Here is a 27,619-nt window from a genome sequence, read left to right as displayed (position 1 = left end):
ACTATAGTTAAAACCAATTTCAAGATTTTAATTATGACAGATTATGTAAGTGAAAGAAAAATAGAACTGAGGTATTTATTTTACTGTTTGTCACACTGGAGTGTGAACTGGATGATCTAGGACTCATAAAAACGATAATTCTGATGACAGAATGGGTCCTAAACTCCAACATTTCTCACACTTACCCAAAAAAATGTAGCTGCAGATGGCATAAGGGAAATATTTTGAGAAACAAGAATTCATTTGGTTACTTTGTTAAGAAGATTGACACCTATTCACTACCTCTTACATACAAAATTGTTTTCAGGATTTAAGTATTAGTCTATACTAAGAGAATCTGCCTTTAGCATGAACAAGAATATCAGAACTCAAAAATTCTGAAAAACTATCAATTTTTTTCAACTCTTTTAGTATTTTATATATGTTTCTAAAACAAAAGAAAAATATACCATAAAATTAAAGAAAACTAAATTTCTTGACTTTCTATAATCTGAAACATTGGTATGGTTGTATTAGAATAACGATGACGTAAAATGGTAAAATGAGTCCAGATTACTCAGAAACATTTTCTTTTGAATAAACCAAAGTATAAGTGTCCCCAAGTTATTCAATAATAAATATCTCAGCATAATTGTGTAAATTGTTTATAGATGGGAACATATTTAAGACTAAGAACAAACTGTCTCGTTAAACATAAAGTTAAATTTCTTGTGATTTTTTAACATAGAATTTTTGTTCTTGTCTATTATATTGATATCCACCAAGCCACATTCTACATTTAGAGAATATCTCACCAACCATTTGTTGGGAATGGGGAAATATTTTGTATTTCAGCAAATAAAACATCAAAGATAATTAATATCTTTTCATTTTACTTTAAAGAAAAATATATAACTTCTGTTTTTGGAAAATTTAACTGATACAAAATAGTGCCGGCAACTATATTCGTCATGTTTAATTTGAATACTTTAGATTTTATATATCTTGGGGATAATACAGCAGGTAGGGCACTTGCCTTGCATAAGGTCGGCCTAGATTCAATCCCTGGAACCATCGATGGCCCCTTAAACAAAGGTAGGAGTAATTCCGGAGCCCAGAGCCAGGTAAAATCTCTCAACATCGCAGTGTGCACCCAAAAGCAGAAACAAAAGGCCTTATGTATCATAAAACTAAAATTTTATACCATTCATCAACCTCAGTCTGCTTGTCTAGCCCTCTCTTCCAGTCTCTTCCAGTCACTTTTGCCAGCTTCACAGAGAGTAATTGAACGTAATGATTTTTCTTCTCCAGCTTATTTTGTTTAGCACAGTACTGACAGGACCATTCCACATTGTTATAAGTAACTCCATTTCTATCTTCTTCATGGCTAAATAAACTTCATTTTAAAAACCACACATACACATACACCATCCCTATATATTCATAATTTAGGTGACACGGAGGTAGTTCCACTATTCACTTACTGTGTTCGATGGTATAATGAACATGGTCATGCATGTTTCTACTATAATTTTTTTATTTCGACTAAATCTGTAGCCAGAATGGGAAGAGTTTCATTACATTTGAAATTTTTGAGAAACTTTCATATTTTTTCTATAGTGACTGCATCAAGTGACTACATCATTTTGTATTGTACATCTTCCAGAAATGTTTTCATTTCTTTACTAAGTACAAAATAATACACAATGAGTTTATGTGGTAGATGTTTACATGTGTCAGGAATAGGATGGGTACATTTGTTTTTTGCAGCTAGGATTAATTTTCTATTTCATAGAAGCATTCGTATGAAAATAATAATAATTGGGGCTGTAGATATAGCAGATGGTTTAAGATCTTTGCTTTGTACATGGCTAACCCCGATTCAACCCCTGGCACAACAAAGGTCTTCATGCATGGCCAAAGTGATTACTGAACACAGAGCCAAGATTAAGCCCTGAGAAGTTTGGGTGTGGTCCAACCACCTGCTCTCCTATAGTTCACACAGAAAAAATATTATACTAAAAAGAAAAGTTATAATTAGTCATAATTTTGAGAAGTCATAGCACATATTTCAAATAGCACCTTCTATGAATTTCACTGATCTGCAACAGTCTGAGTAATCAGCATAATTATACTCCATCATTATTTCCTATCAAGAAAGATAGGTTGTTCCTTTCATATTCAGCTTACTATGGACATACAATGTTGAAGAATTAAGACATTAATTAAAAACTAGTAATGATAATCAATTTCACCCAAGAATATGTTAGTATCATCACGAAATCTTTAATGGTTTTACGGAATCTGTTCAGAGGGAACACAATAGATTGAACCTTGTTTATGGCAAAGTAAATTTTAATGCGATTTTGTTGTGTTATTTTATTAGGTCTCACTGAGCTGGAGTGATAGCCCAGCAGATAGGGCATTTGCCTTGCATGTGGCCCACCTGGCCAACCCATCTTCGATTCCTCTGCCCCTCTCAGAGAGCCTGGCAAGCTACCAGAGTATCTCGCCCACAGGCAAAGCCTGGCGAGCTCCCTATGACGTATTCGATATGCCAAACACAGTAACAACAAGTCTCACAATGGAGATGTTACTGGGCCCACTGGAGCAAATCGATGAGCAACAGGAGGACAGTGACAGTGACAGTGATTAGGTCTCACCGAGTGGTACTGAGGGTATGCCCCAGGCTCTGCACTCAGGAGACATTTATGGTGAGGCTTCTGGGACCCTGTGTGGAGCCAAGATCAAACCAGGGCCTTCAGTGTGCAAGGTGAGCACTTTCCCTGCTGTAGTATCCTACCTAGCCCTCAACCAGATGTTTTAAATAGTGAAAAGACCAAGGTTCTAAGTGGAGTCAATAATTGGAAAGAGTCACAGTCATGGTCCTCCTGTTGTTGTCGATTTGCTCGGGCAGGCCCAGTAACGTCTCCATCGTGAGACTTGTTGTTACTGTGTTTGGCTTATAGGATACGTCGCAGGTAACTTGCCAGGCTTTGCCATGCGGGCGAGATATTCTCAGTAGCTTGCCGGGCTCTCCGAGAGCGGTGGAGGAATCGAACTCGGTTCGGCCTGGCAGGCTGCACGCAAGGCAAACGCTCTACTGCTGTGCTATTGCTCCAGCCCAACTGGAAAGGGAAAAAATAAAAATAAAAAAGTATAATGGATGAACAAGTTGTATTACTAGTAAGAACAAGGATAACTTATCTTTCCATTCCAGACAAATCAAGAATCAAAACAAGAATAAGTAAAAAAAAATTGAATGCTATTAACCATAATTCTCTGTATATAAAAGTTATAATAAATACAACTGCTAGTTAATTTTATCAAAAAAAGAATAATCATCATTCCCATTTTTCAGTTCAGCTTCTAAATAATCCCCCTTTTCCTAAAATTTTAGGATAGTGCTAATCTATTTTGTTATGAATACCCATAACCATTTTTCCATTTCTTTTCTGTGCCTTTTATATAGCATATCTATTTCAATATAGTGAATAACTTATTTAATTTTATAGAGTTTCTCACAACATTTGATTATGTTTAATAGTGAACACCAATCCCACCACCATTACACCTTCCCACCACCATATTTCCAACCCTAACCCAAAGCCTTGCCCCCAAAGCAGAACCAAAATTATTTATTTTGTATGGGCTTATTCTGAATAACCTGCTAAAAAGGATCCAAAAAAGGTTTTTTAGAGAAAAGTGTGTGAAGATTGTTATTTGACCCAGAAGGCATTAAGCCCTTGTATAAGAGATTAGTAACGTTGTTAAAGTTTGAGCTTTGTGTGCTTATATCTTATATTTCTATAAATATATTTCCTCGTAAGATTGATTGATTTTTATTTTAAACCCCATCAAATGTTGTGTGATACTCTTGGCATATTGCTATTAAAGTACGAGATATCCAGGAATAAACAGACTCCCTCATGGGTGAGGTTTGGCTGAGCATGTGGAGAGTGGCCGTGAGTTCTGGAGGTTTCTGGCTGCCAGGGCTGGCAGGTCCCCTCACCGCCTCCCTCTGGTTTGCCCAAACTAATACAGCCTGCCATGAAGTCTGGCGGCATGGATATGGCATAACATTCTGTGCTCTCTTCGAGATATTTGCATTGAGTCTCTGGGCCATGGCCATTCGTGAGATTATATGGCACTGGGGGCAACTTGAGGGGGTGACTGCCAAGCTACCAGAAGTAAGGGGACATGGGGGATGGTCACCCATTCCTGATTCCATTGAGCCTGGAGTTTTCAGTCACAAGTTCTGCATAGCTGGATTTTCTGCAGATTCACTTGGGGGTGAGGCTCTATAATGAATAACCTTTTAGATATAATTGCAAAATTTAGGGTTTTTAAATTTTTTTAATCACACTACCCTTCCTGACATTATCATTCTATATCATTCTTACCTCTCCAAATTTCAGGAAGTAATAAAATATTATGCATATCTTCTGCCACAAAAAAATCCCAGATTGTTTGAGCTTGGAATAAACTATGCAGTTTTAAACAGATAGAATACATGTGTTTAGGCATGTTTCCATGCAAGTGGAAATCTCCCCTCCTTCCAAAAATCTCTTATGCTCTTAATTAAAGGTGTATTCTCCATCAACTGCATCAGCAGTTTACATATCTAAAATAAAAACTGACATGCAAATACACATTAAGGATGTTTAGCTTTCAAGTAGCATTGTCAGCGGTAAATTCTTTTAGATGGTAGGATATCTTGTCTTTTACTAGAGCTGTTACTAAAATAGTTTAGCAATTTCACTGAGTATACTGTCAATGATAACTACAAACTTTAGCAGTTAGCTTAGATTAAATATCCATTTGCCCTAAGGTCCTACATGAAGTGAATCCAAGTTTTAGAGTCCCTTTGGCATCTGACTTGTCACTGTCAATGTCACATTACACAGAGGAAATATGTCTGACTACTCATAAAGTACCAAGTTCAAGTAGTAGATTTGTTCAAAGCTGAAGAGTACTCTTCTCAGATAAAGGAAGTACAATGTCAATTTCTATAAAAGGATAGAAATATGCATTTGCTAGAGCTAGAATGCATGATAATTGCATAAGAAAGTATAAAAAATAGAATATAGATTTTTCTTCATAAAATTATCTTCATAGGTGAATATTTCCTAAATTTCTGAATACTTATAGATGCAAAGTTACCATTCATTGCAAATAAAAAGCAGAGATAGACTATGTGGTTTCTAAGTCTTGGATTCCAGCTGTTCAATCCAATTTATGCCATCATCTAAACAGTATAAAAGCAAAACCATAATAATTGCATAAGATACTTCAACAAAATAGAATATAGATTTTTCTTCAATACAAAAAACATCAGTGAATCTAATACCTTTAATCTTGTATTGGTTGGTTTGAGTTTAAATGAAGCCATATAAGACACTGCTCTGGCATTCTACAACATTACAAATATTCAGAAAAATAGGAGTTTATATAAAGAGCTAAAATATTTAAAAAAAATTGGCACACTATGGATATTTCTATTTTCAAAATCACGTTGGACTGAGTTTGGCTAATCATGCAACGGATGATTCATTTTGTTCCCTTGAACTGTAACTACATAACATTGTTAGACATAACTACTCAATCAGCTGATTTGAAGCAGATTTAGAGCTGAAAATAGTCAGGTTTGAAGAAATATCTCGTATGTATCAAGGACACAGGACAGCACTAAAAGCTGGAAATATAATAGATTCAAAATATGCATTATTTTTTCCTTTTAAGTGTATCATCTTTATGGAGGTCATATCATTTCACAAATATTTTATGAATAGTATAATCTAAATTTTAGAAAAGGTTGTTTATCCAGTGTGCAAACATATGACCTGTATTCAAGAACCTGAATAAGTGACCTGAAGGGTAAATCTATTTGGAAGGAAGAAAAAGTATATAAAGAAAGTCAGGTTAAAAAAATTAGAATAAATAAGAGTTCTGTGATAGCTATATATATATATATATATGTATATATATACATATATATTAAAAGTTAAAAGAAGTGAACTTAGGGTAAAAATATTAACTACACAAATGTTATACTACTAAGAGATACAACAAAGAATCTTGATCTTTATGTAAATTGGAGAAAAACTTTAGGTCAATGAAAATCTATTGGAGAGTTTTAAACATTGACTGTTATGATCAATGTTCTATTTAAGCGAAACATTGTTCTGTTCCAGTATTTCTACCAGCAACCTTTACATGGCTTAGAAATTTGTATAATGTAAAGATATTTTATAAGGAATATTTATAGGTATTAAAGATGGACAGGGGCCAGAGCAGTAAGACCGTGGGTAGGCATTTGCCATGGATGCAGCCAATCTAGGTTATCCATCATCCTATATGATTCCTCAAGCACTATAAGGATTAGTTCCTGAGAGCAGATTCAGATGTATCCCCTTACTATCACTAAGATTTACCCCAAAACCATAATGAATGGATGAATAAATAAATGTGGGCAGACAGAATTGGTGATACAAGAGATTCCCTTATTCACTTCCATGAGAAAAAAACAAATAATGAAGTTGGAAGAGATGATGTGTACAAAATCTGACAGATGGGATAAAGATAAAGATTACACCAGATTAATACAGAGGAGACAGAAAGTAGATGGAAAAATTTAACTAACGGCTCCTGTTGGGATACAAACGATACATATTGGGGAAAGAGTGAAAACAATTAATGGATTACACCCTTGACATACAGAGTGAAACTAGGGATCCAAAACAGGTCAGGGACTGGAAAATGAAGTAAATCTATAACTATTTGATGAGAAGACACATAAAAATTCCCAAAGCTCTATAAAAAGAAATTATAATTGCTATGGTGATAAATGCATAATTACTATAATTACAATAGTTTTATATGTATATATGCATATGATCTTATATGTATATATACACATATAATACTGACATGTGGGTTCCATTCATCTTTTGTTTTTCTTTATCCAAATGATGAACAAACAGAAGTACAATCAAATGATCCCTTTATAATAAAATCAATAAGAATTAATTACCTCAGAATAAATGTATCTAAATAAATGAAAGATGAAATAATCCAGAAGAATAAAAGTAAATACTGGATGCTATAGTTTGTGTAACATAAAGCAACAAAGGGGACAGGTAATGAAGCCAACCAACAAAAACACCCTGCAATGAAACATTTTGCCAGGAAATGATGGGGTTTGGTAGACTGAAGAAGGAGGGCCATAAAAGAAGAAATGTAGAGACTGACTTTTGGCAGCACATGTATTGCAGTAATATCACTTGCCTAAAAACTAATATTGATATTACTCTCAACTGTGCTGGAGTGATAGCACAGAGGGTAGGGCGTTTGCCTTGCACAAGGCCAACCTGGCCAACCCAGGTTTAATTCCTCCGCCCCTCTCGGAGAGCTTAGCAAGCTACCGAGAGCGTTTTGCACACACGGGAAAGCCTGGCAAGCTCCCTTTGAGGTATTCAATGTGCCACACACAGTAACAAGAAGTCTCTCAATGGAGACGTTACTGGCCCCACTGGAGAAAATTGGTGCACAACGGGTGGACAGTGCTAGAGTGCTATTATGGTCAACTAATTTACGTCAATAAAATATATTAGAAGATGGGGCTACAGAGATAGTAAAGCAGGCAGGGCGATTGCCTCACATGTAGATGACCCAGATTTTCTGGACCCCGGGAACCACCTAGAGTCAATCAGTGATTCCTGAGCATAAAGCAAGGAATAATGCCTGAGCAACACCAGCAGTCACCATAAAACAACAACAAGAGCAACAACAACAACAACAACAACAAAACATATTTGATTAACTACTTTATAATACATTTTGAGTTTCTTTGTATAACCTGGGTTTGCTGGAGATCAAACCCAGGTTGGTCATATGCAGGGCAAGCACCCTACCCACGGTACTGTGGCTTCAGCCCCATACCAAGTGAAATTCGAATGTGAACTTTGGTGTGCACATTTTATATCTACCTCCATGGGTACTTAGCTGCTTTCTACTGCCAGGAAACCTTCTACAACTCGAACATATCTTTATTACCCTAAATTGATAAGGCAGAGTCATCTTTAGTCAGTAGAAAAATAATGAACATTGAGAAACTGTTCCCCTAAGTTAAAGATAGGGAGAAAATAGGTGTATTTTGTTGGATATGTTTTGATTTGATGGGTATGGACATCTTAGTAGTTATTCTCATATTTCTCAAACAAATATACCATTTTGTGAGTAATATTCCAAGGCTTGGAAAGAATAATTATGTCTACTAGATTAAAAATCTCAATGTGTGAAAATTGAGTAAAATTTACCAATGTCACTTGAGAAAATGAGCTGGTATTACCTTAAAGAGTTAGTTCACCTTCAGTTCACTTACTGAATACTTGGAGAGAAGTATTATTATATTAATTTTACAGATGAATAAACCTGTAAGTGAAGTGATTCTCTCTATGTTATAGGTTAAGCCATAATTTAAGTTCCAGTATGCCTATTTCCAAAGTCCATGCCATTAAGCACTAACTTCTTATTCCAGAGCTAATGTAGTGATGTTAACTATTTTTAATAGGAGAGGATACTTGTACCACATTAAAATGAAACAAAGACTGCAGGGACATATCTCAATGGTTAGTAATGGCCTTGCACAAGTGAGGCCTTTAGTTTGAACTCCAGCATTGCAAAAATAGATAGGCGAAACAAATTAGTTCAAATGACTCGCTGATATACTAACTTTTGAGTATATGAACAGAGCAGTAGAAAAGTACTAAAATTTGAGGTACAAAGTATTGCTGATGTAACAACATATTTATTATACCTATAATTATATCTATCTAGATAGGTCCATGGTTCCCAAAGACAAAAATTAAAAGCATGTGTTAGTAATGCCTGTTTATTATAAATTAATAAACAATTAATTATCAAAAAGAAAAGCTAAAGAAAATGTACACATATGGTATTTATTATAAAATATGCTTACATTAGGATTAAAATTATAAACAATTTCTTTAGATAACATAAAAGATAAAGGCCCTCCCGTTGATCGTCGATTTGCTCGAGAGGGCCCAGTAACGTCTCCATTGGAGACTTTGTTGTTACTGTGTCTGGCATATCAAATACTCTGATAGCTTGCCGAGCTCTCCGAGAGGGGCTGGAGCGATAGCACAGCGGTAGGGCGTTTGCCTTGCACGCAACCAACATGGCCGACCCGAGTTTGATTCCTCCGCCCCTCTCGGAGAGCCCGGCAAGCTACCGAGAGTATCTCGTCCGCTCGGCAGAACCTGGCAAACTCCCCGCGACATATTTGATATGCCAAACACAGTAACAAAAAACAAATAAATATGTAAAAAACATCAGTTATCTAAAAAACACATGCTGAAATCTTTAATAAGTATTTATGTTCATATTTAGATGCATGAACCTACGAGCAAATTATGAACAATATGTTTTGTGTCGCTTACTATTTTTAAATGAAAATGAAAAAAATAAAATCATCATGAAATATGATATTTAATCATGATTTTAATAGACTGAAAATAAACCTAAGAAAAAAGATTACTGAAAATGCAATATAAAGCAAAATGTTCTTTTTATTAGTGTGATATGAAATTAACTGATTCTTATTTTATGTAAATGTTTTACAACCATCACTACATTTTCTTTGCATCCTTTTTCTCGGGGACGCAGGCCTCAGCTGTGCTCAGGACTTACTTCTGGCTCAGGGATCACTCCTGGCTATGCTTAGGGGGGACATATGGCATGACAGGACTGAATCCCACTCAGCCAAAGGCAAAGCAAGCAACTTCCCTGCTGTACATTTTTTAAATTATTATTCCCCATACATTAGAAATGGATTAAGTTACAGGTAAATATCAATTTTTTTTTTGTTATCTGTTAAACTAGTTGGCAGAATTAATTAAACAACATGTTAGGTTTCTGTGGTTTTAGAATAACAGATGGAGCTATCTCATTCGATATAAAAATATTTTTATGGATTTTCTAATTTTTTTAGATGAATCATTTTAATTCTTTTGCTTTTTTTTGTGTGTGTATGTGTGTGTGTGGGGGTCCTCGCCTGGCTGTGTTCAGAGCCTATTCCTGGTTCAATGCTCAGATCACCTCTGTGGGCTCAGGGGAATCATATGGTAAATTGGAGGTTGAACCTGGGTCACCTGTATCCAAGGCAAGCACCTTGACCATTATCCTATCACTCCAGTAAAAAAAAAAATAATAATAATTTAAAGAACTTTTTTTTTTAGGATAGAGTAGGCTGTACCAGAGATGACATATTGCTGAAGCAAGCCTCTCAAGCCTCAATATTTATCTGATGTTAAATATTGCAGATTCAATACATCATATATTTATGTGATCAAGTAAATTGCTGGAAACAAATTTGACATCAAAATGATAAACATCACTATTAACAGAAATCAGGGTATATGGTAATCAGATTCAATAAGCTAATTAATCTTATCCTAGTCATAAATAATCCTTGAGACTAGAATAACATACATAAAGCAAAAGAAACACTTAAATGCTTGGTCTTAATCTGCGGCATGGTAAACAGAACAAAGGGTTATGATAACTGGAATTAAATAACTGCTTCATTTAAGCCTGTTCTGGGAATCCACAAAAGACAGCTCTAAAGACAGTACACTTTCTGAGAGTTTCCTGAAATTATCAAAATTACAGCTCATAATGTGACATGATTGCTGTTATGAAAATGACAAATTTTTACTTTAGGAAAGTTGTAAATGACTTAGCGGGGAAAAATCAAGTCTGTACTTGTGAAATATGGAACGGAACCTGCAGAGATAGTTTCTAGTCAAAGGTTAATGTCAAGATTTGTTCAGCATAGCATCTTGCCATAAGCACCATCACACTAATAGGTGCAATCTCGGATGCCCTCTGAGTACCTCAGGGGATGGTTCTGGTGGTTCCAGCATTGCTAAAATGGAATTGTCTGGCCCTATTGCAATACCACTATTGGCCTTTGGGTTTCCTGATCAGCATTTAGGAAACACCTGAAAACAGGTGATGTGGGGAGGGTGGAAAGAGTGGGTTTCCTGCAGATCCCAGTAAGATTTTAGCAGCTCAGTGTGGTGGTATTATTTCCAAAACTCAACATCATCCAAATAAGGATTAATAGGTGGTAACACTCTGGACCCTAGTGTTTGATGACAAATTTCATAAAGTAAGTAAAGTAAAGGCCCTCCCGTTGATTTTCAATTTGCTCTAGCGGGCGCAGTAACGTCTCCATTGGAGACTTTGTTGTTACTGTGTCTGGCATATCGAATACTCTCGGTAGCTTGCCGGGCTCTCCGAGAGGGGCGGAGGAATCGAACTCGGGTCGGCCATGTTGGCCGCTTGTAAGGCTAACGCCCTACCGCTGTGAAGTGGGATACTCTCAGTAGCCTGCTGGGTTCTCCAAGGGTGAGAACCAGATAATAAGAGGTCTCCTGGCCATAGTCTCTGGGTCTTGGCCATTGATGCGATTACACAGTGCTGGGGGCAGTTAGTGGGTGTAACTGTCCAGCTATTGGAAGATGGGGGATCTGGTTGGAGGAGTCCCAGTCCCGATCTGAGCAGGCTTGGAGATCTCAGCCCCGGGTCCTGCACATCTGGGTTTCTCTGACAGTTTCTTCATGTGTGAGGCTCATCTGAGCTTGTGGAGAATGGTCTTAAGGATGGCTGTGGTTGATTCCGGAAGTCTTAAGCTGCCGGGGCTCTGCTCAGGGTGGGGAGGGAAACTCAACAGATGTGAGGTAATATCACATTGTATTTTCTTATTTTTATTTTTGCCTGATAATCAATGATGTTGAACATTTTTATATGCTAAATGCCACCAGAAATTCTTATTTTGAATGGTGTATAACAATCCCTTCCAGTTTTTGATAGGTTTTTGTTTGTTTTTTGATGTGTGTGTGTGTGTGTGTGTGTGTGTGGTGTGTGGAGGTAGGGACCATATTTGGAAATTTTTATTTATAAGTTAACCATTCAAATTTTATAAAACTTTAAAATAACATAAATATATGTTGTTATAGTTTATCCCATGTTTAACAGTTTTAAACTTTGAAAGAACTGGAAGATTTTTATAGCATATAAAAGTACTTGTGATTAAAGATCATAATAACTTTCTCCTCAGCCTTTACATCAGAATAAATACCTCCCAATTAAATTCATCACTCTATTCACATACACTGATGGTTTCTTAATTCATTTCTCAATTTCTTCTAGTCATTTAAAAATACCAGGCCCAGGAAAAAACTTTGCATGTAGGTGTCTGCGGTTTAATCTCAAGCAAAAAATGGTATCTGATGTACATCATCTAGAAGTAACTCCAGTAACATCCTGATGGCAACCTACAAACACTTATTCATTAGATATGTCTCTGTTTCAAATCATTTCAAAAAATGCCTTCAGTGTCTCAAGAGATGGTACAGCAGGTAAGTTACTTGTCTCACATGCAGATGGTCCAGATTTGATTCTCAACAACACATCTGATCCCCGGCACCACATATGGCACCACCCACACTTATACCAGGCATGACGTAAGATTAAGTCCTGAACACAGCAAGGTGAAAACCTGTTTTCATCAAAAATACCTTCAAAAAGGAACCTGTCTCCACTGTTAGCAGAACGATCTACTGATTCAAACTCTGGAAAACAATATGAATACTTGTCAGAAGAACTGATCTTCCATATGGACTAGCAAGTCTACTCTTTGACATTTACCCCAATGACACAAATACACAACTTTGAGAAGACATGGGTGTTCCTATATCCATTACAACCCTGGCTGCAATAGTGAAGAAATAAGAAAAGCATGAAGTTTGGTGCTACATGGCTGTGAGTAGAATGTAGCATGCAGAGTGAAGTCAGTTAGAGGAAAAGACATATAGAATGATCTCTTTCTGTGAGATGTAAGCAAGCTTTATAAGAGAGTAACAGATAGCCAAAAGCAACAGAACCTTAGTGTTGGTTTAGGGATCTGAGCTGACCTAGGATTTGTGGGGGCGGGGGGTGGGGGACTTGGGGTATTTAAGGGAAGTGGACAGTTGGGTGGGGATAATGCATTTCGAACGTTGTAAGCATGAAACTTTATGATGTATGATCCTGAACAGTATTGTAAATCGCAGTGCCTCAATCAGAACTGAAGAGAAAAGCTTATATTAGAATGTTTGTTAAAACAGAGAAAAGTTTATTAAAACAGGAAGATGACTCTTGTGATGTGAAAATAACAACACCATGTCTTTCAAGAAATCCCTTAAAAGTTACAATAAGATCAAAAGCATTTTATCACCCAGTCTTATTCAAATATACTGTATAAAAATCTGAATTCTAATTGGCAAAATAATGGCACAGTCTAAAGTACTTTTCAATATAAGTTATGACTGGATATGTTTATTTGAGTCACACCCAGCAGTGTTCAGGGTTTACTCCGGTATCACTTCTGTCAGCGCTCGAGGTACAATATGTGATGCCAGGGTTATCAAACCTGAATCAATCATAAGCAAGGTAATCACCCTGCCTGCTGTAGTAATTCTATATCCCTTGATTTGCATTTCTATTTTATTATATATGGTAACATTTCACCTAAATCATTTATAAAAATAATCCTATTCAGTCAGTGGAAAGCAAAAATCAAAAATAGCAGAATTAGCATTTAAATACATTAAACCATTGTCTGATTTTGTTTTCTAGTTCTAACCATGGTTTCCACGGCTAATGGAATAGTCTGAAATCTTACAGTTGCAAAATATGAAGAATTTATTTTTATTTATAACTTCTAAGAAGTGGCTTATTGTTTCATAAGTTTTTCAATAAACAAGTATATATGTCAAAATATTACCTTTCATTTTTATCAAAATTTCAAAATAATTATAAAAATTGTCTTAGAGAAAATATTCTTGCCTCCTGATAGAGGACGATATCTAAAACAACATGCCATAGCATTAAACACATGTTCACCTAAAATATGTCTAGAATATTATATAAAAATCTGCTAGTTCTATTAATACCAATGCAAATTATAATACACAGAAAACATCAGTAGAAAGGGGATCTTTTGGCAAGAGGAATAACACAGGAGCCCGGGTGAATGCCTTGCACATGGCCAACCAGGCTTCTACCCCCGATACCTCATATCTGAGCATACCAATCACATGGTATCTGAGTTTAAAGCAGAGCCAGAAGAAAGTTCTGGAAAGGTCTGGATGCAACACAAAGAACAAGCAATCAAAGCAACTAAAACTTAAGGAAACTTTCTTTTTGTTCCTATTTCTTCAGTCTTACCAACAAATACACACAGGTGTAACAATACATACACACAAACACCACACGCATATGTACAACACTATAATAATTTTGTCTTTGGTGTATCTTCAATTCCTTTCTATTTTTAGAATAATGGTGACATTTCTGGTTTTGATATACAGTCACTATATCTTACCACCACCAAAGTACCCAATAGTTTCCACCAATGTCCTATGTTACTTCTAGTCCACTCCTTCGTTCATCCCACCTATAAACTTTCCCCTTTCATGGTAATCTTGGTTTAATAATTCAAGGCCTGTGGTTTATCACCATGCCATACTGTCTATGCCTTAGTTTTATTTTTCTCTGCACAAGATGAGTAAGATCGTTCAGTATTTATCCGGCTTCCTCTGACTTATTTTGCTACATGATACCCTTAGTTCCATCCAAATTGCAGTGAACTGCAAGACTTCATCTATTCTTTCAAATTAAAGTATTCTTCTGGCTATATATGTCATGGGTTCTTGATCCACTGAATTCCTTTCTTATGAACACTGACATTTTTATAAGTTTTTAATCTTTGAAAATCAAATTTAGTATGAATATCTCAAAATCGTCATCACAAAGGTTAAATTCTGTTCTTTGTGAACAAAAATAAATAAATAAGTTGGGGCGCATTTATACTACTACATCACCAGAAATCAAAGAAAAGGAAATTCACACTTCAGCAAAATTAAAAATCAGGAAAATATTTGAAATTTGTTTTTCAAATTATTTTTATCTCTAACATTAGTTTTCTAAACTTGGTAATTTATTATTCATGGACTACTTTTGAGTTTTGGGTTGTTTATTGACAAATCGACTCTCTAAACATGCATTCCTTATTCAATCCTCAAATCAGTGCTTTGATGTATTAAAATTCTTATTTCGTTGGGTCTGAAATGAAAACGTACTATATTTATTCTCTGTGTGTGTATGTGTGTGTGTGTGGGACGCATATGGTGTTGCTCATATCTTACTCCTGACTCTGCACTCAGGGATCACTTCTAGTGAGTCTTGTGAGACCATATAGAATGCCCGGGATTGAAACCTAGGTTGGTAGTACACAAGGCAGAGACCTTAGCCTCTGTAATATTTTTCCTGCCCCCCAGTTTACTTTTAAATATAGTCCTAACATTGTGGGAGATCAGATATTTTATAGCTGTCTATACCTTTTCATTCTTTTATGGATGTGCAAAATGTATACCTGTATGGGTATACTTTATAAAGTTAAATGGTGAGGATAAGTTATCCACTGACCAAACATTTAATTACTATCCTAATATAAATCTTATGAATATATGGGGGCATGGTTTATTCATAAGAAGACCAACAATAAGTTGGATTCCTGCTTCATTAAGGTTCTGGTCTTGGACAAAGGTGTGGTAGCATAGTGGGTCTGCCACTTATCTTGTACATTCAGACTGCTAAATTGGATCGCTGGTATACCTTATGACCCCGTGAACCCTGCCAGGAATGATCCCTGAATGTGATGTGGAAGTAGAAGTGGTGAGCAACACTGGGTATGTGAAAATATAAAGGAAAAACAGAAAAAAACGAAGTTATTATCCTAAGTATAAAACAAACCGAAAAAATGAAAAATATAGCTAATGTTTACTTACATCTTACCATATTGTACTATTAGGAATGTGTTATGTTTTATTTCATTTATTAAAAAAAATAGTGACAGCATTTGTGCATAGTTTTGGTTATTTTGACATGCATAGTAGGCATAATGTCCAAGTCCATGTTACATCTAGATTATTTTACAATTACAATTGCAATTATTACAATTGTATTACGATTATTACAATTACTATCTCTATTACAATCATTACAATCTATTACAATCTATAAGTAGACTTCTAAAACCTGTTGGGATAAGGCATGTTGTGGACCTAGACAAAGGCCCACTCTTCGCACTTCATGGAATATTCTTTATTTCTATTTGTCAAGGAGCACACAGTCTTTTTTTTCTTATTGTTTTTATAAAGAGGGCATTAGAAAGAAAGTCAAAATTTATTTTTTGTGATTTATGACATAAATTTCATACTAGAGTGGTTCTCAGTAATTTAGGAATTTTTGCAGGTCTCAAAAATCTGTTTCTCTATGTCTCACATTGTCATGGAGAAAAATTTAAGTGAATCCATTATGCGTGTAAAATAATGTTTTGTCTTAAAGCTGAAACAATTAAAGTACTCTCCTATACTACTCAATCAATACACAGCTAAAGGAAGCTCAAATCCTTTCCTCTAAGGTTTAAGCTTAAGAAAATTAACATGAGCTTTCTCTAGAGAGCTTGCTTGAATCTTCCTAGGGCAATAATACCTAGATGTCACAGCATATATCTAAAAGCCATTTTCTCTCCACAATTTCAGCTACATAATGTGAGGATTTTTTTTCATCATTTTATTCTAGAGACTAAATGAACAAGTACATGGTATTTATGATAAAACTAATGAGATCTCCTCCTTGTTGGCTGTAGATTATTTTTCTACTCATTTTAGGAGATAATTTAATATCACAATTATGCATCCCCTTTGCCCTCCCAATCTCAGATGTGGAGATTTCCTTCCAAATTCATTTTGAACTGTGATTTAGTAACTTCTGCACAGCTAAAATAAGATGAACTATCTCCTTACTTATTCAGCTGCATGTTCCTAATCCAATGCTCATTTAGAATCATGAATAATAGTTGTGATTCAAACAGAAGTCAATTGGGTCTCTGCCTTTAAAATGCAATTGTATTACTATATTATCTTACTTTGGAACTTCAGCCCACAGTATATTTGTTGGACAGGTTAAGTAAGCTATGCTGTAATCATACTGTGTCACCTTGGCTAATCCATGCTCCCTTTCTTCATCACATGAATGTAGATTAATAGATAACAGGATCAGTGATTCAATGATTTTTGTAAATCTCAGGACAGTCTTCAAAATACGTAGATAACTATAGTAGAATTTAAAAAGTTATCCCATGGGGCATTCTGCATGGGATTCCTTCATACACGCATATCTATACTTTGTTATATATATTTATAGACCTACAAAATGATCAGAGAACCATAATATCTAATTCTCTACTACTCTGAAGACATTTATCTAACGGGTAACAGTATAAATCATGCCTGGTTTATTCAATTAAGCAGAAGCATGACTCACTTTAAGCCATTACTTTCTAGAGTGAATTTTAAATATTTGACACTTGATTACTGTTAGAAAAACACCTCAATGTCTATTATAACTGGAATTTGGTTTATTTCAGGGTCAAACTTGGTACTGTACTCAGGACTTCCTCCTACTTTTGTGCTCAGGGATCATTCCTGGCAGTACTTAGGGGACCATATGGGGAGCCAAGGGTAGAACTCAAGTTAGCCACATGCAAAGCAAGCACCTTACCTATTATACTCTTGCACATCATAACTGAAAATTTAAAAGCTTTAATTTTAATTTAATGAAACGTATATGCCATCAATGCATAACATTAGGAACTCAGGAAAACATAACCAGAAGCCATCCAAACTGTGCCCTAACAGACTTATAGAGCTGATCTCCGTCACAAGCACTGGTTTAGTCATATGTATCTGTGTTAGGTTGAACAAGCAGGAATCCTGTAGTGTATGAAAAATACTACTTTTCTTACTACTGCCCTCTCAGAATATTTCCCAGGGAGGAACTCTAATTCTCAGAAGTCTTAGTACAGTACTTATTCCAATTATCATTAATATTAGGGCCTATAATTAAGTTAAGACTCAAGTTTTAAAAAAAGTCATTTTACAGTAAAATGTTATTAAATTACTGTTACCTCTAAAATAAAATTGTGAGTAACATAGCATTATTCAGTTTTTTTTTTTCACCTATGGAACAGCATGGTTTGCATACGAAGTCCAGAAAGCAGCAGTGATAACCACTGTAGTAAACGACTAGTTTTCAACCTTTCTGCAACTGAATATGCCCATTCATAAACCAGTTGTTCAAGACTACTAGCTTGGATAATTTTCTATATATTTTTTGTATAGTATCACATTAATCATTGCAACGGCTATATTGCTGAGGACTATTATTTTTAGTTTACAGAATAGGTAAGGCACAAAAGAGATAGCTATCTCAAAGAAAAATAGTTACATAAAACTACCAGAAATCATTCCCCACTCTCTTGTCTTCAGTCTTTCATATGTACATACAGGAATACACACACACACACACACACACACTTGTGTGTGTGAATCTGAAGCAGATGAATAAATGAGTTTTCACAAATTCATTTTTCAGTCCCTCTGGATGCCCAGTTGCCAGGGCTTCAATGGAAACATACGAGAGGTATGATGCATGGTTTTATGATATGAGCATTATAGCTTACTGATCTGTCTCATATAAAGGTAAGTGATTGGTCTGCTCAGAATTTAATAATGAGTATAAAAGTATGGTCTTGGGCTATGCTGGGAATGCATGTTCAATGTGGCCTAGACATGGGCACATGGTGTAGAGGGCGTGGGATTCTTTCCTGAACTAGAGTTGTCACTTGTTAATTGTAAGTCAGTGACTCCCACTACCAATTATACGACCTTGATGCAGATCATGGAAGCTTCAATGAGGACTTTGTTCAATTTACAAATGGTAATCAGTAAGATGCAAAGCAGCATAAGTATCTGAGTCCTACAGGGCATTAAAAGCCTTTATGATAGCAGGCACTTTAATGAAAATGCTTTCTGAGCATGCTCTCTTTCTCTCTTTCTCTCTCTCTCTCTCTCTTTCTCCCCCATTCTCTCCCTCTCCCTCTCTCCCACTCTTTCCTCTCCCTTTCTGCCTCTTTCTCTCTCTCCCTCTCTCTTTCTCTCCTTCTCTCCCTCTCCCTCCCTCTCTCCTGTGAGGTGCTCAGGGACTCTGCTCAGCTACCACCGCCTATGTTCTCTCCAGTCATTGGCATCTACTTTCTAAGATTTCTCCACATGAGTAGTAAGAATATCAAGTCTGTTTTTGCGCATGCATGGTCCTTCAACAATAGTGTGTAGCTGGTAGAGAAGTATAAAAATAAGTATCATTTCTACTTTTTCCCAATTAAAACCCTTGAAATTTTAAATTGAGTTAAGTGTTTCATGACATGATCACCAGTGGTTGTCTATTGTGGTGGCTCATTGGCTCATTATGAGATACTTAGATTGAACTGCTTTAATTATGCAAATGCATCTAGTGGGTGAGTGTTCATAAACTTCTATTTAAACAAAATAAATCAAAGTTCTGTTTCTACTTGGTGTACTATATTTTAATTAAATTCCAGAGCACAGTTAGTAACTGTGAAGTTATACAGTTGACAAAATCAATCACTAAAGTGTATAAATCAGTCAGCCACTAGTCTAAAGTAAAGCACATGATAATTATAGAGTTTTAATTAACAGGGTAGGAGTTTGGGATTTTTCATACAAAAAGGTCAGTGTGCGTCCATTTTCACATTTCAAATAGATAAGAGTGTAACAAATATAGCAGTTTTAACACAAGGCCCCACAAGCTCACTAATACCAAGTGTATTTTATCTTAAGTATATCACTTCCCCATTTAAATATTTGAATTTAAAATAGTATTTTTTTTTAGAAAAAGTGTCTTCTGGGATTTTCTCTGTACCATCTTTCCCTAGACACACATACTTATAGAAAGCTTTAACTCCAAAAAAAGAAGAAATAAGTATTTATCTCATCACCCTCCACCCCCACCCCCCGCCCGGAAAAAAGGTCATTGGACTAACCTTATAAATTAGTGGCAACTTTCCTAATTTCATGAGTGCAATCTGATTAGTTGTATTTTTTGTTTTCTGAATTCTTCTTAAATCTTCTGCATTACCATAGTTTACATCAATGACTTCAGCCTAATGGAGGAGAAGGGCAAAGAAAAATAAAACCTTGTAAAATCAAGTATAATGAACAGTCTGTTTAGTTTAACAAAATCATCCATAGTAATTTTAAATGCTTGAAGGATATTTTAAATTTTAAATGCTGTTGTATCTCTCTATCCATTCACATCACAATGACAATTATATATCTATCTGGACACAACAATTCTTCCGGTTACTTGATAAAATCACTGAGTTATACTTTGCTTTGTCTTGTCCCTTCCAGATAAGTTAAAATTTGGTTCATTCCTCTACTGGACTACAAAATTAGATAAGATGACTAGAATTTGAATCATTTCAAATAAGTTCCTGGAATTTTAATCAATGACAATCTATTGCAAGATTAACTTCCATACCATTCAACTGTACTCAAACAACCCAAAGATTATAGACAGTTTATAATCTGTTGTAAGATTATTGCCGTCCAGAGTAAGGAGAAAAGTATTGGGTTTAGAGTGAATTCTCTACTTGTAGCCAGTTCTGGTAAGATTCTTGAAATCAAATAGATCCCCAACATTTCTCAGTGCATCCCTGGGGATCAAAGAATTGTGTGGGTGTTCAGAATATCCCCAGTAACACGAGTCACACTATATTCTTGGCCTTCACACTGGACCTCAGTCCCAATTAGCCAAGCTTGACTAGGAGTAGCTGAGCATGGTTGGAGACCTCCCAGTTTAAAAACCGAAACAGTGACCGTTATCCAAATTGACTACAAACGACATAATGTGTAGTTGTTCAGGTTGAAGAAGTGTTCATTTGTATGTGTGTAATCAGAGCAACCGCATAAGCCAGTCTGATAATTAAGTACTTTACTGTATGGTTCCCAACGACTGTTTAGCTCAAATCTATCACAAATCTGCCATTGTTACCTAATTCTATAGCAATCATTCTCATTTTGGCAGTTCACTTTGTATTAAGATAAAAATATGACTCATCTATTAAAAATTTCATGGGGACCACCTGACTGCGTTTCCTCTTTCTTCTCTCTTAAATATGACTGCACAGTAGGTTCTATCAGGGCATAAACTCAAGAAGCAAATATATCCTTTCAGCCTTACTTTGTGCAATTCTGTTACTGAAACATAATTTTGTTTTCTATGATAAAATTGTATTCTAACAAAAGGCCTACAACTTCAACTATAATATGTATACAGAACCCTGCTGATAACAGGAGCTAACCTTGGGAAGTCATGGAAAAATGGAGATGGAAAATTCAGAGCTGTAACTTCCTACCCTTCTCAATCAGAGTTAATTTATTTCCACCAGTTTCACACAGTTTCCATAGAAGGATAACTTGGAGAAAGAATGCTGCTTTTAGAGGAACATGTCAATCCTAACCAAAAATAATAAGTAAATATTTTAAGCATGTATGGAAATGAAATATTTCCTGTACCATTATAGTAATATAGATTTGCAAAATTAAAATTACTATCACATGAAAGTCCATTTCTTTCCTTTTTTTTTTTTTTTTTTGCTTTTTGGGTCACACCCGGCTATGCACAGGGGTTACTCCTGGCTCATGAACTCAGGAATTACCCCTGGCGGTGCCCAGGGGACCATATGGGATACTGGGAATTGAACCCGGGTCGGCCGCATGCAAGGCAAATGCCCTACCCGCTGTGCTATCACTCCAGCCCCTGAAAGTCCATTTCTAATGTTACCAACTGTATAAAGCTTTCTCCAATCCAATCCCACAGTAGCCTATTTCTACTTATCAAAATTGTCTCTTTTGATCTTTCTTTTAAACTGTGTGCACTTTATGGTGAGTTTCAGATTCCAGTAAAGGGAAAGTGTCATCACAGACCGATTCTCAACCAGTTTTATATTATGTACTGTTGACTTTTTCATCGTAAATATGAATGATTTTAACTTATGTGATATATTTGGAAATGGAGCCTGTACGTTCAAAATGGCTGTGCCAAATAAAGTTAATCATTGAGAATTAATCTGTCAAAATGGGGTTTGATTACAATTTTGTTTCTATGACAAGGTGATGAAATATGCTCATTATTAATACAATTTTAGAATTTTCTGGCACTGTTACATATAAATAACTATTGAACTATGATTTTAACAGTCTGATTAGATAAATGTTCACAATTTTAACACATGAAAAATGAGAATTTGTAATTTTCATTTCAAATCATTAAACTACATATGAATAATTTCTATTCATTGATAGTCTCTTAAAAATTAGGGCTATTAGTCAATCAGTTATACTGACGAATATATTTTTATATATTCAAATTTGGAGTAAAATTTTATTTATTTGACACAATGTAGACCAGACGGTGACTGCAATGTTGGCCAGGGAGTGAATTCATTTTGTTTTACCTGCAAAAAAGATGTGGCAATTAAAAATGTATCAATTCTGTGACAAATGTATACCAATTGTTGGGGAACATCAATATTTTTCAATAATTATAACTTCAATTAAAAAACCCTCAAAATCATCTAAACACACATCAATACAAGATTAAAATATAACATTAAGAGGTTTCTCCTTTTCACAAAAACAGTCCTCAAAGATGGCATCATTTCATCCATTTATTTTGGCTTATTTGTTTTGGCTTCCATATTTTAAAGCTATGCATTGAATTTCAATAATTATAAAAGCTCATATTTCTGATGACTTGACAGTTGAATTAAAATTGTATTTTTTTCCTGTTCAAAGGATGCCTGTGAATTAGGTTTTTTCAGAAATATTTCTTATCTACCTTCAAGCAAACCGAAAATCATAACTGTAAGAAAGAACATTGAATTTTTCTGAGACACAAATCAATATACAATGAAATGATAAAATGTCAAATTTTTTCTCTCTATGCAAGTTTTCCTGTTACATTGAACTTTTCTTTTGCTACACTAATTCTGTCACATAAGAAAACCATCTACTTAACCAATTATATGTGTTATATTTACTCTCTAAATACCAAGGGTTAAGTCTTATTTAACTAATCCCTTAGGAAAATGTCAAATGAGCTTCTAGAAACTTTTAAAATATGCAGACCACGAGTGTACCACACCACACAATTTCCCTATGGTCCACTCTCCTCTCACACACAGAAGAGAGTAACTCAAGGTACCATGCAAAATGGATCTTAGGGCTCTGGTCAAAGTTTCTTCTTATGAGAGATAAATATTAGGAAGGTTACACGTTAGCTTGACAATTTCTATAATTAGCTTTTGAACTATCAAACAAATAACAACAGCAATTGAACAAGAACCTGCATTTTAATTTAGTTTTTTTAATAAAGAAAAAGTACTGAGATGGGAGGAGAAAGTGGAAGTGAATCACAAGCAACTAAAAAGAAGATGGCACCCTTGAAGTAGGCATTGTGTACGAAAATTCAATTAACTTTATCTCCAGATAAAATCTCCAGATCATAATATTAAAAGATGCATTTATTAAATTAATGGCAATATTAGTCATTTCACTATGGTTTTATAAGAGAATACCAAAAGAAATTGAACTCAGGTCGACCATGTTGGCTGCGTGCAAGGCAAACGCCCTACCCCTGTGCTATCACTCCAGCCCGGCAAGCTACCGAGAGTATTCAATATGCCAGACACAGTAACAACAAAGTCTCCAATGGAGACGTTACTGGGCCCGCTCGAGCAAATCGATGATCAACGGGAGGGCCTTTACTTTACTTTTTTACTTACCAAAAGAAATTAATAGAATGATCACTCTCCATAGTCAACTGTAGCACTGTTCTCCCATTGTTCATCAATTTGCTCAAGCGGGCACCAGTAATGTTGCCTTTGTGAGACTTGTTGTCACTGTTTTTGACATATCAGATATGCCACGGAGAGCTTGCAGGCTCTGCCATGCAGGTAGGTGTCCATAGTCAACTAGATAAAATAAAAAGATCACTGGTGAAAAGTAAAAGCTCAAAAGTATCTCTGGAGTCCCCCACCTATAAGATGCAGGCCTCCATACTGACAAATCCAGTGCCATATTTCCCCTCCACCTGAGAATGCAAAAATTATTCATGCTTGTGAAATCATTTATCCTTTGAAATTCTTAAGACTTGACATTTTCAACCCAATCAATCACTTTGAATCCTCCCAGTTCTTCTCTAAGACAGATTCTGAATGTACACAACATTTGAAAAGCTTGCTTTAACTAAAACAGTAATTTTCTGCTCAAAGTCAGATAATGGTAAACCTAAGAGTTCTCATCCTGACAAAATATAGCATTCTCGGCAGTATTATTCATCTAAATACAAGTTTTACTTTAGAAATTTACTACTGCCTCATATAATTTAGCTTTTGAATATCCAAATTAAAGTACTTCTGCTTGTTAAAAGATTTAAAAGAAGAAAATGATCTTCTAGGTTCACCTTTTCCTCTCTAAAAACATTCGCGCCTCTTATTCACAAAGAGTTCAAAAATCAGAGTGCTGGAATTTTTATTAGCATCTCTTTTCAATGCTCATGCAAAGCCTTTCCAACAGAGATCTTATCATAAAACCCAGGAACTATTAATATATGAGGTACACTGCTGCATGGTCACATCCCTGGGGCAAACACACCTGTCATTTATCACCTTTTCAAATGCCCTAAAGTGACAGGAGTTAGTCACGACCAATTAGAGAATTGAATAAGCTGCATGCACCTTCAAATATTCAGGATTTCAATATAAAAAGAACTAATAATTGGCACATTCATATTTTATTATTTAAATATGTTATATAGACAATATAAAAGTTGTTTGGGACAGCACAAGTTAAGTGCAGTACAAGTACTTATTGTCAGAATTTGGCCCCCCAAAATCAGAAAAGATACAAAGTGAAAGAAAGTCATCAAAAACTTCTGAATCACAATTGAATGCAGCTTTAAACATAAAGCCCATAACCCATCTCACTCTTTTCCATTTGCATGATAAGAATAAGCAGTAACTAGTCAACATAATTAATTTTCATTGTAATATATGTAGTTGTTGACAAAATGCTGCAATAGTTGCTAAAAGCAATTTGCTTTGATGAAGACCCCAAATAATACTCAGGAGACCAGGGTCAACCCATGCAGTGTTATATGCTAGATGCCACAGACCTGATGATTTAGTGCTTAACTGGAAGTCTCTAGGGCCAACCCAGTCTGCTAGAGCTGATCTGTGAGGACAGACCCAGAAGAAAGCCCAGAAGAAAGCTGAGTGGGGCTCAAAAACCAATGAATCTATTTAATTAATTAATTAATTCAAACTCAAATAGATGCAGGTAACTCACTGGAGAGTATCAGAAGGAAAAAAGGTAAGATTTAGTAAGAGGTGTCAAGAAAGTCAACTGAAAACGAATGGAAACTAGAGTCAGTAGTGATCATGATGTAGTTAAAACAGACAGTGAAGCATAATGTGGTATGCCTGTAAATTTCAATCTCTTGTAAGAAATAACTTAAAAAATCATGCCAAATAATATGTAAAACAGAATATTAACATATATCAAAAGCAGACATGATATAATAAAGGCGACTTGTTTAAGTAGATCGGGAGTTAAAGGTTGGGCAGTCACGCTATTTCTGTAGGGGAAGAAGTTTGGGCCTCCTGGGACAGTCTCCAACGAAGAATGAAAACTTGTCAAACTGGGGATTTCTCTGTTGCCTTTTATTGTTGTTGTTTGGGGGATATACCCAGCAGTGCTAAGCGCTAAGGATTTACTCCTGACTCTGCACTAGAGGAACATTTCTAATAGGGTTGGGGAACTATAGGGTACCAGGGGTACAAACCAGGTCATCCCTATGCAAGGCAAATGCCTCAACCACAGTACTATCTCTCCTGTCCATTTTATTAATTATACCCAATTGGTTATCATTAGGCATTGAAGGAGTGACAAATTAATTCAAAAGAATTCATCTTGGAGGTCAAGGGGAACAATGGAATACTTTTATTTTTTTAAATTTTTGGGTCATACCCAACAATGCACAGGGGTTACTCCTGGATTTGTACTAAGGAATTAACTCATGAAGGTGCTCAGGGGACCATATGGGATGCTGGGAATCAAACCCGGGTTGGCCGTGTGCAAGGCAAATGCCCTACCTCCTGTGCTATTGCTTTAGCCCCAATGAAATACTTTTAATATCTAAAATCAATTAGTGTACAGAAGTAGTTCATAAACCTAAAAATCAACTTTCCATGGTCTACTCTAGTTCTGCATTGTAGCACTGTAGCACTGTCCTCCTATTGTTCATCAATTTGCTTGCATGGGCACCAGTAATATCTCCATTGTGAGAATTGTTACTGTTTTTGGCATATTGAATATGCCACGGGTTGCTTGCCAGGCTCTGCCCTGTTGGGGGGGGGTACTCTTGGTAGCTTGCCAGGCTCTCCAAAAGGGATGGAGGAATTGAACCCGGGTTGGCTGTGTGCAAGGCAAACACCCTGCCTGCTGTGCTATTGCTCCAGGCCATTTTACTTCTAAGAAAAGTGAATTTTAAAGACCCAAGAATTTGTAGAGCCTATCTATTCTGTAGAATTGAGATAAACCTTATCTTTAATCTAAATATTGAAATGATAAGTTTATGGAAATTAAATATGATTTGGTAAAGGTAAAGGTAAAGGCCCTCCCGTTGATCGTCGATTTGCTCGAGCGGGCCCAGTAACATCTCCACTGGAGACTTTGTAGTTACCGTGTCTGGCATATCGAATACTCTCGGTAACTTGCCGGGCTCTCCGAGAGGGGCGGAGGAATCGAACTCGGGTCAGCCATGTTGGCTGCGTGCAAGGCAGACGCCCTACCCGCTGTGCTATCGCTCCAGCGATCATATTCAAATATGATTTGAATCTACTAAAAATGTTGTTATCCCTCAAATTTAAAAGTGGTACATTTTAAATCATATAAAAATAAAATGCTGACTAGAAATTTTTAAATGACACTTCATTATGTTGACACAGATTCTTTATAAAAATATCCTGAGTTAAAATTATCCTGAGTTAAAAATATCCTGAGTTAAAATTAGAAGTCTGTAGTCAAAAAGTTTCTCACTAAAAATGTCATATTTGTCCACTGCACTCTAACCATTTATTTGAATTCTGCTATCTCTATTTTAAATATTTTGATTTAGAGAATACCCAGAGATGCATTGTTTCTTTGTTTATAAATGCTTCTGTGTAAATTTTAAATATTAAAAAAATGAACTTAAAATGAGAACAGTAATTCCATGACTATTATGCTCATATAAAAATTGCTTTTATTTTTTTTTATTGAACCAGTTGGTTAGTAAGACACTTCATGAAACTAAAAACAGAAAATAATGCCTAATACTCATGCTATGTTCATTAAAAACATTCATGACTAAATGTAAAGACTTTATACAAAATAATGTTAACAGCTGATTTCTATGCCATTCTTTCAAAGTGGTACATATTTTGTGTGACTCATATCATTTCTCCCTCAAAGCAAAAATTCCTGATACTGTTAAATTTATGCATACAGATTAAGACACTGAATACTTGAGAAATGAAGTC

General features: G+C 35.6%; 1 protein-coding gene across 2 annotated transcripts in view; it reads right to left on the bottom strand.

Annotated features, from left to right (window-relative positions):
- Nucleotides 1-27,619, bottom strand: part of NAALADL2 (N-acetylated alpha-linked acidic dipeptidase like 2) — a 1,034,250-nt gene that overhangs the window by 564,790 nt on the left and 441,841 nt on the right. For both annotated transcript variants that reach the window (XM_056110705.1, XM_056110706.1), the window contains exon 4: nucleotides 20,015-20,134. In XM_056110705.1, the coding sequence (XP_055966680.1) occupies nucleotides 20,015-20,134 (120 nt within the window). The remainder of the gene's footprint in view (nucleotides 1-20,014; nucleotides 20,135-27,619) is intronic.

The sequence above is a fragment of the Sorex fumeus genome, unplaced genomic scaffold, assembly GCF_029834395.1.
Source record: "Sorex fumeus unplaced genomic scaffold, SorFum_2.1 ptg000010l, whole genome shotgun sequence".
Lineage (NCBI taxonomy): Eukaryota > Metazoa > Chordata > Mammalia > Eulipotyphla > Soricidae > Sorex > Sorex fumeus.
The sequence above is the reverse complement of the archived record's forward strand: the minus strand, read 5'-3'. Positions and strand labels throughout refer to the sequence as shown.